Raw genomic sequence first — 11,755 nt, 5'->3', positions numbered from 1 at the left:
GGCTGGTGTAAGCCTAGAATCATTATAATGAGATTACATTTATTCAATAGTGGACGGGTTGCACAAATTTTGGAGACTTTTTAGAATCATTGGACAAGCACTAAGGTGCGTCGGTGGTTGTTCTGTGAGCATGCAAATTCATAATAGAATTAGAATAAAATTATTGATCATTATCACCTAGGAAAAATGTCCAAGGAAGCATAAAATAAAGCAGCAAGAATTTTGTTTTTCAATGTTAAGTTTTTTAAAAAATAATATATCATTGTTAGAACACCTAAAAAGAGTTGCAACTTTCCAACACACATTCACGATTCGCATTTAGGCCTCTGAAAACGATAGTAGCAAATGATATGAACACAAGTAAGTTAATGTTATGAAGTTTACATTCTTATTACAATGAAAGATGCATTTAACACTAGCAATATTAGTAATTGTACATGTAACCACTCTGACATTCTCTACATTAACATTAATCCTAATATGTTGATTTTAAAAAGAGAATATTGCGATAAACAACAATTATACTAAGATCATTCCTATACGATACACATTTTGTTTACAATTATCATATAAGACTTTATATGTATATATAAATTGCATTTTCCTAAATTTTTCTACATGATAATGTATATATCGATATTTGTTATGGTTTATATTTCTATAGTTGTGAAGGAACGTTAGTAGCCTGTAAGAGCTACTGTCGAAGGATAAAATGAACGCAGATTTTGTAGCCGCTCTTTGTCAATATTCAACGTCTTTCTTTTGGCCAAAATTTCTCTCTCAAGTTCTCCGCGTGTTTTGTACAGATCAGCCATCGAATCCTGAGTCTTTTTCAACTGAGTCTTCAGCACAGATACATCTTCAGCAATCTTCTTCAGCTCATCAACAAGTCTGTAAATTATCGAAATATACAATTGTAAATATCCAAAATAAAACATGAAAACAATTCCATCATATCGAAGGAAACATTTTATTATTAAAATTACAGTATAATATCAAGATATCCAACATTATACAAAGAATACCGTACTGTCAGAACACCCAACTTTCAATGCATAATACTTTTTCTAATGCATAATATTAATCCTAATTGTAGTAAACTAGCCAGAAAAATATAATTACTATTGATAATTTTTAACTTAATCTTTCTTTAACTATTTAATAAAATAAACGAATCTTTCTCCCAGCACCTAGTACAGTAGATAAAAGGGCGAACCCGAAAAAAAATGGTACAGAAATGTACAGAAGTTCCGTTTTCAGTTCATTTCTTAGAAAATACATCAGAAAAGAACTTCTGTAAAAAAAAATGCCATACATATATTGCAGCCATTTCTTAAATATAGCGTTCATTTTATATAGGTATAAGGAACATTTTTACAACGCTACTTTACTGCAGAAACCCATCAGAAATTGAGAAAAATTCTATGTAATTTTTCTGTTCGTCTTCCTCCTAGAAGACACCAAGTGGAAAAGGTCCAATCTAAATTTATCAAATACTTGATGTACAAGACAACTGGAATCTATCCATATTATGAAAATTATCTAACATTAATAGACAACTTCTGTATCCCTACACTTGAGCAAAGGCGAAATGTGACAGATTTGATTTTTCTCCATAAAATAGTACAAAACGAATTTAATTGTACGGATCTCATATCAACATTAAATTTTCATGTCCCGACACTTAAAACTCGTGCTAATAACTCTGGTCTGTTTTATTGCAAAAAAGCAAGGACCAACGTATTATTGAAATCACCAATTTGGAGAATGTGTTCTACTTACAACAAAATATGTATCAAACACAAAGAAATTGACATCTGCAATATGAACTCTATGTTTAAGAAAACTATTGTAAATGTATTATGTAATACACCAACACTATAATTGGGCTTATGCCTGTTGTGTTGATGGCAAATAAATAAATAAATAAATAAATAAATATTTGTTAGCCAGCAAGAAGGTATGATAAATTTCAAAATGGCGGAAGTTGGAACTTTTCAAAAATTCGTAATTTTTGCAATTATTAACCTATTCCGCAATCTATATATACAAAAATGAAAGTGACTATTTTGTAAGTTAATGACGAACCACCCGACTGATCTCAATTAAAATTTCAATATAATAGTTTCAGGCCAGGGATGTTTTTTATCATTTCACATCGAAGACGCAACTTGGAGATATAATCGAAAATGATCGATATTAGTGTCGAATCCATGGTTTCCGTGGTCACTGAAGTGGATAGTGATATTTCCGATGTCGTTTAAATCCAAATTCAGCTCCCAACTAGGGGGAGAGGGAGGAAAGATGTACAAACAATATGACGAATATTAGTGTCGCATCTATGTCGTTTAAATTCAAATTCATCCCCCGTTACTCTTATGGGCGGATGGTAATAGGTAAAAGTCATTGAAAATTACCGATATTAGTTTCAAATTAATTGTTTTTGGGGTCCTTAAGTTGATTGGTGAAAATTTTGGTCACCTTTATGTCCAAAATGAAACTATTCTCCCCATGCGAAGAACGGGTATTCTGCTAGTTATTAACTAAATCAAACTTCGCGTGCGTTAAAATTATCGTGATTCTGCAAAATCTTTTAATATGGGAGCTGGTTTAAAGAAATGTATTTCTTCTGGCGGCTTTGTGTCAAAAGATTTAATGGAAATTAACGGAAATATCTACAGATAGGGGTGTCCACAATGGGAAGGGGGGACATGACTCCAATGGTGTCATTAAAATTTTGGGGGGCATTGTTTTAATTTAAAATAATTATTTTAAATTGCCACATTTCACGCAAAGACAAAAAAAACGTAAAAACTAGGTAGCAAGTCAATTACTACATTATTATACCAAAAGGCGAAAATGATTAACCTACAGCAAATCTAAAGATGCGGCTTTCTGCGTCATTGTATGCTGTTTGCATCACCAAGAAATCAGACCGTATGATCTACAACGGGTACAAAGAATGGATAGGAAATAGTGCTTCTAGAGATTTAGAGGTCTACGAAGTATCAAAACGGCATTTCGGGTGTCAAATTGCAAGAATACAATGGTTAGCAGGAAATCGGATTGATACAAGTCTTATGTTGCAAAATAATGAACTTGTAAATCATCATCGAGAAGTAATGAAGGTTATTATTGACGGTTGCAAATACTTAAGCGAGGAAATGCTGGCTTTTAGTAAGAAAGATTGCATGACGAGAAAATTGAAATTATTTCGACTCTTGGTGAAACATAACCCGCACGCTCGACTATATTGTGAAAAGATACATGAGTCTAGAGATTCTAGATGAAAAGATAGGAAGATGGGCTCCGACCTTTTAAGCTACCGAAACACCTTTGACCGCATAGATGTTATAATCAAGCTTGTTGTATCTACTATTGCACAATGTATTTTTCCCCCTCTTAATACTACTCTATCATTGTGGACTTTACATATGACACAAATAAAAAAAAAGCAACGGCAGTCTTAGTTCGCTACGTGCAACACTCGTGTGATGCAAATTTAGAATTAAAATCGGTGAAGCATTTGTTATCGGTTTTCACAAGTTGAGACACAATTGGCATAAATATATCTAGTTATGTAATTAACTCTTAGAAACATCTTAACATCAATCTCCAAGATATGATTGGTCAAAGAATGGACGGAGGTGGTACATGAGTTGTATGTGTGGTGTTACACGCATAGGTTTGTATTAGTTCTTAAAAAATCCGTAGATATTTGTGCAGAAATGAAGAATATATTTTCCTTAATAGAGAAGCTGTACGTTTCGTTTTCTGATCATGACCGACAATTCAAACTTGCAGACAACTTAGAGAAGTCTGAAGAAAAGACGAACAGAAGAAAGACATTGAAAAGAGTGGATACTATTGGAAGACAAATAAAAACGATGCTCTAAGAACTGTGTTGACCTGTTTGGATGTGATGAAACAAAATTCTTTATGAACTTAGTACAGACAAAGATCCATATGGCGATACTATAGCTACATGTAAAGGTTTACTCAAACAACTTATTATGAAGTTGTTGCTGTAATATATATCTCTAATAAGATATTTTAAGTTCTTAACCCTATGACGATTTGTCTTCAAGGCACAACAATTGATTATAGAGTAGTTTATTCAGGGATTGAAGGAATAAAAAAGAAGCTTAGTATACTAAGGGATCATGAATCGTGGTTGATGAAAAATATGAAGCTTTAAAATAAAAGATGCAGCTTCCAATTTATTCATAGTAGTACAATCGTCAAGAAATCGTGTTATATAAACCAAAAGAAAAAAGTTCTACAACTATGAACAAATTGTATGTAAATAAAAGTTATCTTTAAATCAACAATTAAAATAAATGTGTACATACACACAGTAAATTGAGAAAATTAAAATTATTTGTGATCACAGTTACTAATCGTCTAATACTCTAAATGTATGCAGTGCCCTAAAAAATTGTCCCAACAAACATGGGCCAAAAATGCCTCTTTTTACAGTTTTACAGTAATGCTGAAAATGATAAAAATCACGTTAAAACTTTCTACGTTAAAAACTATAGGACCTATTACGCATTTTATTTAAACACCCATGTTTTACAATCTTCCAGTACCGGCTGAATGAATTATAAAAGAAATTGGTATTGAGAGAACTTCTTTGAAGTTAGAATATGTTGTGTGAAATTTCATAACTTTTAAACATTATATTGACTGTTTCATGATAGAGAATTGATATAACTAATTTTCGTTTACTGACAGAGACATAAAATGATTTTTAAATGGCATCTACTTAAATACTGCCAATAATGTTCCTTTAGTACTTAAAAGTGTATGCCCTTAAGAGTTCGATTCCCAGAGGTGTTACTCGGTAGAAATGGTGTAACAGCTTTTTCAGGCTAGCTATCGTGAATGAAGTTGTTCCTGGGTTTTCCTCATTTACACCAGACAAATACCGGGATAGTACCTAACATACAGATCCTAGGCTGCTTCCTTCCCTCCCCATTCTTTTCTTTCTTTCCAGGATAGTGTGCTCGCCAGGAACGTCATACTTTATATGTGATTTGCTTAAGATTGTAAATGCCGATAATGTCCACACATTTGTATAAATAAATGAAAAATGTACAATCACAGAAATTCCTTGAGGATGGGGAAGCCAGGAAAATTATAAGCAAAACTAAAACTTTAATTATATGTTTGTTTGAAAGTTAATACAAGGTGGGAATCACGAAATAGCACACTTAATTTGGAAGTTTCCTGGAAAGAAAAACATATTCTGTACTTAACAACATCTAAGTGGAGTGTAACGCTCGACGACGGTACACATGAAAATTGGCAAAATTGCACAAATTAACCGTAAGAGAATTAAGACTTAGATGGGACTTGCATGCTTGAAAAATAACAGATATCTCACTAACAATACATTCCTCCAATACAGGTAACACAGATTTGCATTAAAAGTAACATATTCAGATAGGTTTTATAAAATAACAGATATTAAGTTAATACAGATATGTTTACATGGATTTTTCTACCCTTTCAAGTCTGATTTTGCTTGTAAATACCCTATTGCATGCAGCATGACTGATTTAGTTTACTTCCCTGATTTCCAGGCTCTTTGTCCCTCTCTCAAATTAAAATGACTCTTTTCTCGCACTTTCCTATTATTTATTTTACCCTTCTTTCGTTCTATTTACACTTCAACAAATCCGCGTGTAAAAAGTCACTGCATGTGTGTGTGTGTGTGTGTGTGTGTGTGTGTGTGTGTGCATTTGAACTTTTCTGATTGGTGGTTGAAGTAACAGCTTCTGATTGATGCTTGAAATGGCGGAATATGATTGGGGTCCATGTTTCACTCAGTTGGAATCCTCTGTCCCTGTTAAGGTTCGTTTTTCCTTGTGTGATTGCAACAGCTTCTTTTATCCTCCTTTCCGAAAAGTGATTTAAATGGTACTAACTAGCTCAACCTGTTTATTATCTTCGATTCCATTTTATCTTTCTGCTTATTTTCATGGAGCTCCTGAGGTATATCAAGAACTCTGTTATAATCGTTTCATAGCATGAATATTATATTCCAAATAAATACAATTATTATTAATATTTATGTTATTCTGTCGTTAGTAAATAAATAAAATTAGAAAAAATATTGAGTATTTTGTACTTCAAAATATTGGGGGAATGCGTCCCCCTCGTCCCTCCCGCCAGAGACGCCCGTGCAACCTTTCATCAGTGTTAGAAACAACCAGGAAATCATACATTGATATACAATTTTTCAGATCATATCTTGCCCCCCCCCCACTTTTAATTTCCAACCGCCGCTACTGGACGTGAGAGATTGATATGTGAAGAAAGGGAAGTCATTGGACGAAATTTCAGATCCCTAACACAGCCGGGTCCCAGACAACGTTAGAACCTTTCAGCCCACCCCTCCTACATTTGACATAAAAACAAGCTCAATAAAGTCAACAAAATTTAAAATAATACTCAATCAGAAGAGCAGTTATTTTGGAATAGTATTATTCATAGCTGATTCATTTCAAGCATGCCTTATTTATCTAGTACAGAGATGGCCAAGTACAGGCCCGCGGGCCGCATGCGGCCCGCGTGGTATTCTCGTGCGGTCTTCGAGAAGATAAGCGCTAACCTTTATATATATATTATTGGGTACAGAAACATATTTAAATACTTAGAAATGTATGACTTGGACTAACACACAAAGTGGACGTATGTTTTAGGCGAGGAAACCAAAAATAAATTTAATATTAAGATTAGTTGGGTTGGTGTTTTATTCCTTTCATTTGGGTACGTTAGGTATCTAAAAATTTAAAGGTGCCATTTCTGTTCACGCTGCAGCTTGAATAAATAAAGGTTACAAATATTTTTAAAATTTAGCAGAAGAATTAAGTACTCATGTTCACAATAAATTAAAAACTTTCATTGATCTGTGTGAGTACTTTTATTGGCCATTGATGTATCGACCGATACAGTTCAGCTTTTAACCTGCATTAGAACTACTTTTAAGAATTTGGATGTTTATGAAGATCTTTTTGTTACTCCACTTCATGTCACTACAAAAGGCAATGATATATATGCAGCAGTAAGGTAAGTGTTTAGTGTACTTGGTGGTGCAAAGAAATTTTCTGCAATAATTACTGATGGCGCTAAATCATTGGAGGGATCTCATGCTGGCTTAATTGTCTTATTGCGTCAAGATTGTATTATCTGTCCAGCTCTGCATTGTATTGTTCACCAAGAAGCTTTGTGTGCCAAGTATTTGCAGATGAAAAGTCCTATGAATATAGTGACAAAGAGTAGATGATACCGATCATTGAGTCATCTCAAGTTTCTTTCTTTTCTAGAAGGACTTGAATCGGAGCATGGTGATTTGATTCTACACACCGAAGTTTATTGTTTGAGTGAGGGAAATTGTCTCAAACGATTTCTTTTCCTTAAGAAAGGAAGTTGTCGAATTCCTAGGTAAAATCAATAACAAATTTTTCGAGGCTGTATTAATTGAGCTACAGAATCCAGAGTTCAGTCTTACATTCCTAACAGATATTACGCAACACCTTAATGAACTGTATTTAAAGTTACGAGTACGAAACCAAAGCATTTCAGACTTAATTGCAAATCTAGACGGGTTGACTAGTTGTTTGATGCTTTTTAGATCAACGTTTGGAACAAGAAACTTCATACATTTCCCACAAGTACTTACATGTATAAGTGTACATTTTCCTGTATCAAAGCAATAGAATCTGCTAAAAAAAATCGACTGAGTGATACTCACCTCTATGACTTGTTACATCTGTGTTCTTTTCCTATCGAAATTGACTTTGAAGAATTGGTTAATTCTCATGCACGTCTACAGCGTTCACATTGAAACAGAAGTAGGTAAAACTATAATTGAAATATAACTATTGGAAAATTTTAGTATTGTTTTAATCTTTGGAATAAATTGTGTCTTTCTTCAAATAATGTTCTCTGAGTGAGAAAAATCTTGAATTATGTAAACTTGGAGTTGCGGTCAACATCGACCGACAATCGAAAAACTGACACGTCAAAAATGCCGTTAGGCAATATTAGGTAAAGTTAGGGTAGGACAGATAAATTCAACGATTTCTAGCCTAGAGTGTCATGAGTATAGACTATAAATCTGACGTATTATTGCGGCCCTCGCCACATAGAATTTCCCTTTGCGGCCCCTTAGTTTAAAGAAGTTTGCCGTTACTGATCTAGTTGGAAATATAGAAATCAAGTAAGAAATTGATCCAAGAAATAATCCAAATTGTAAGTGACTTTGTAGCCCATCGCCGAACTAACAAACGCAGAATTTCTGCGGTTCGTCAGGAAAAAATACAGAAATGAGTGACTAGAGAATCTCTAGAATAAATGTGCATAAGTTTAACAACACGAATTGCTTTCTTTCTTTCTTAACTAACTTGTAAATACTCATCTTCATTTATGTAAAACTGTAAAATCTGAGGATAGTTTATTTGAGAAGGATCCGTCAATCTCTATATAATCGAACTACAAGCATACCCAGGGCATTCTTTAATTTTTGCCTAAATTTTTTGAATGTATTGTAAATTAAACTTAAGTACCGCAACTCTAGTACTGGTTTTGAGCACCGGAACTCTAAGTGTTTCAAATTGTAAATGAGAAGTGGTAGAAACTATTCACGATGTACTGGCTGTCATTTCATAACTGTCTCACAGCCAATCAGGAGCCACCACCTGTTCATCCAGCCTTTAACTCTTTTTTTTTATTTTTATCCTAGTCATATTGCATAACTATCATATAAAAGAAATTGTGTATAAAGCTTCTGACGGAAAAGATCAGTCACTTACCCAACTTGTGCTTCATCTCTACAGCTCTCAACTCTCATACGTTGTAATCTGTTGTCCAGCCTTGTTTGAGCTTTCTTCAATTTGTTGTCAAAGCTTCTGATAGCTTGTTTAAGACTTTCAATCAGTTTTTCAGTATCTGCTATGCGCTGCAGTATCTGAAAACAAAGATACATATACTTTTCTAACTAGTGTTTTCTGATACTTATGCTCAATGCACTACTGATATGATGGTTAAGACAAAATTTACTTATAGTAATTTCGAAGATGATACGTTGAATGAAATATCCAGTGATTTATTAATAGATTTTTCGACTTTCACGAGCTAGTTCCTTTGTGCAATAATAATATATACCTGGGTAGTCACCATGTTCGCCGAATCATGTTTGACCGAATCTCGTTTTACCTCTGGATTTATTCCTCTATTGTAACCCGAAGTGATAAATACCAATTAGAACTTCTGGTTTTAATATTCACCTCCATAGAACAATAAGAGAGTGAGTAATATTTTTTCAACATGGATTCGGCATCCAAGGGCAGAATCTATTTTTTTTTTTTTTTTATTTTATTCCCCTATTGCAATGATTAGTTGCAATTGTACTACTTCAAGTTTGAGTATTGAATTCATATATTTCTTAAGTATATCTTAGTTTCACAACTCATGAAATGAAACTTACTTCATAGAGTGAATTAATATGTTATCTTTGTAAAAATTCGAATGTGGGGTAATGTATAGTTAATTATTTGGGACCTCAAGAGAGCAATTTTCGTGATTGGCTATTACGGACACAGATGCTGGGAAGAGGGAGATCATCTTCGAACGACAATTCCACACGTCTACAGTAGAGCTTTCGCGCTTCTGACGAAAACATTATAGACTTTATGCAGAGTCGCTTTTAAGGTTGTATTAAGAGCATAACTAACATGTGATGCCAATTTCCGTATTTAGTAACATGTAAGTGAAGTTAACAATGATTTATATCGAAAATGGCCAGCCAAGAATTTTCGGCTGGGTTATCAAATACAATAGATAAAATCAATATATAAGTGTTTTGTGAGGCAGAATTTAGGGGGCAGTAAAATTTTTAGATTTTTTAAGATTCACAAACTAGCAACTCGCAGAGTCCCGCGCAAGCGCAAGAAAATGTGTTATTGTGTTTAATTCGCTCTCATTACAGTAGTTACTAATTAGCAAGCTTATCTGATTGTTTTTAAAAAGTCATCCTCTCCCATCCCCACCCTAAGGGGTGAGGATGAACTTAAAACATAATGAAAACTGATGCAGTTAAACTCAGCGACCTCGAAAACTATGAATTCGACACGAATGTCTGTCGTTGTCGATTACTTTTAAAATCTCACCCTCACCCTGGGGAGTGGAGTATGACCTTGAAGTTGAATTGGATTAAAATTGTCACTATTCATCTTACCGACCCCAAAAGCTATGAATTCAACTCTAATATTGGTCGTTTTCGGTTATTTTCAAAATGCCCCTATCTTATTATTATGGGGATTTTGCACCTTCATATCTCAGCTCATACCCGGAACAGGTCATTTGGATCCTATCTTTGAGAGTATTATGGTTATCGAGTTGGAAATCTCTACATACAGACAGACAGCTTATTGTATCATTAATATAGATGTTAATAAACCATTACTGACGGTGAATAATGTAAACATATGTTATTTTTTATCAGTTATCACCAATAATTAGTGACATCTACCATAGTCACCAACTTCCGGGCAGAACACCACATCAAATTCATCATTGAGAGGATTAGGCCATTTAAAATTACGTAGTAACTTGTAATACCGAAATTACTGCTCAACAAGAGCTAGTATGTTGGCAAAATCACGGCTTATTTCCTTGTTTGAGACATAAGTTTGTGTGGGGAGATTATTAACAGCACACGGGGTGTACAATATATAAATACGGGCCTATGGCATCTTTTACTCTGTAACCAGGTTTGCTGTCTCTTAAAGTATATTTTTAAATATAAATCTTAACTATTTTTAGACACGTCAGTCATCTTTCCTTATCACTTAGAAAAAAAATGAAATGGAGCAGATAATCAGTGGCCCCTGGAGACCATAAGTGGTTTAACTATAGAATGATGCCTTACCTGCACAAGATCGTTTTCCAACGCTCGTCTTACTTGGTCAGTCTCTGCAATTTGTCTCTGAAGAGCAGATTCCACTCTGTCGCATTGAGTTCTCATATCACTAGCCGCATTCGTAAGAATAGTATCCATCAGGCGTCTCAATTGTTCCGAGGCTTTTCTCTCTTTCTCAGCTAAAGCCAAGTTCTCTGCAGTGAAATTTGCCCAGCTTTCCGGAGTTGATTGTCTGCAACGAATAAAAAAGCCGTCGATATTATTAATATATTGTTTTTTTTTTTACATTTTGTACATATTTATATTACAATCTTTAATTATAATATTTATTTTTATTTACTATACAATACGCTGTGGCATTCTCACATAAGAGCATAGTTAAAAGTTTAAATCTAACTAATCCATTAAATCAATTCAATTCATATTGGGCACATTTAAGTTAGTTGACTGAAATTTAACGTCTTTTTATTTTCATAATCGAGAATATATGAGAATGAGTTTGCAATTTAACCCACATTAAACATTTATTTTTATTTTTTCAAAAAACCCATCTTTTCTGACTATACCTCAAATAAGATGTCCAAAATAAATAGGGTTACAATTTTTAGATCGATTTCTTAAAATACTCAATACATTCTTACATTCCTACCTGGTTTAAGACAAAAAAAGTACTATACATAGTACTGCAACCTTATAATTGAGTCGTTTAGTTCGAAAACAGCTCTTGTCTATTAACAAAATAATTCCAGAAAACTTAGAAAAATGTTGGATCTGCATGTTTTGTAGAACTCGGAATACTTCAGTGTGTTCATGTGAGAAACTTCA

At 33.7% G+C, this 11,755-nt stretch overlaps 1 protein-coding gene across 1 annotated transcript in view; it reads right to left on the bottom strand.

Moving 5' to 3' along the window:
- Positions 1-609: 609 nt before the first annotated feature.
- The window catches only part of Tektin-A (Tektin A), a 94,426-nt gene continuing 83,280 nt past the window's right edge, over positions 610-11,755 (bottom strand). Inside the window, exons 5-7 of the mRNA XM_081731420.1 lie at positions 10,940-11,162; positions 8,823-8,977; positions 610-891 (exon numbers count right to left, since the gene is read on the bottom strand). Of these exons, the coding sequence (XP_081587546.1) occupies positions 678-891; positions 8,823-8,977; positions 10,940-11,162 (592 nt within the window). The 3' untranslated portion in view covers positions 610-677. The remainder of the gene's footprint in view (positions 892-8,822; positions 8,978-10,939; positions 11,163-11,755) is intronic.

Source organism: Thermobia domestica, chromosome 11 (assembly GCF_964235325.1).
Source record: "Thermobia domestica chromosome 11, izTheDome1.hap1.1, whole genome shotgun sequence".
In the NCBI taxonomy this organism is placed as follows: domain Eukaryota; kingdom Metazoa; phylum Arthropoda; class Insecta; order Zygentoma; family Lepismatidae; genus Thermobia; species Thermobia domestica.
This window is presented reverse-complemented; position numbering and strand designations above follow the sequence as displayed.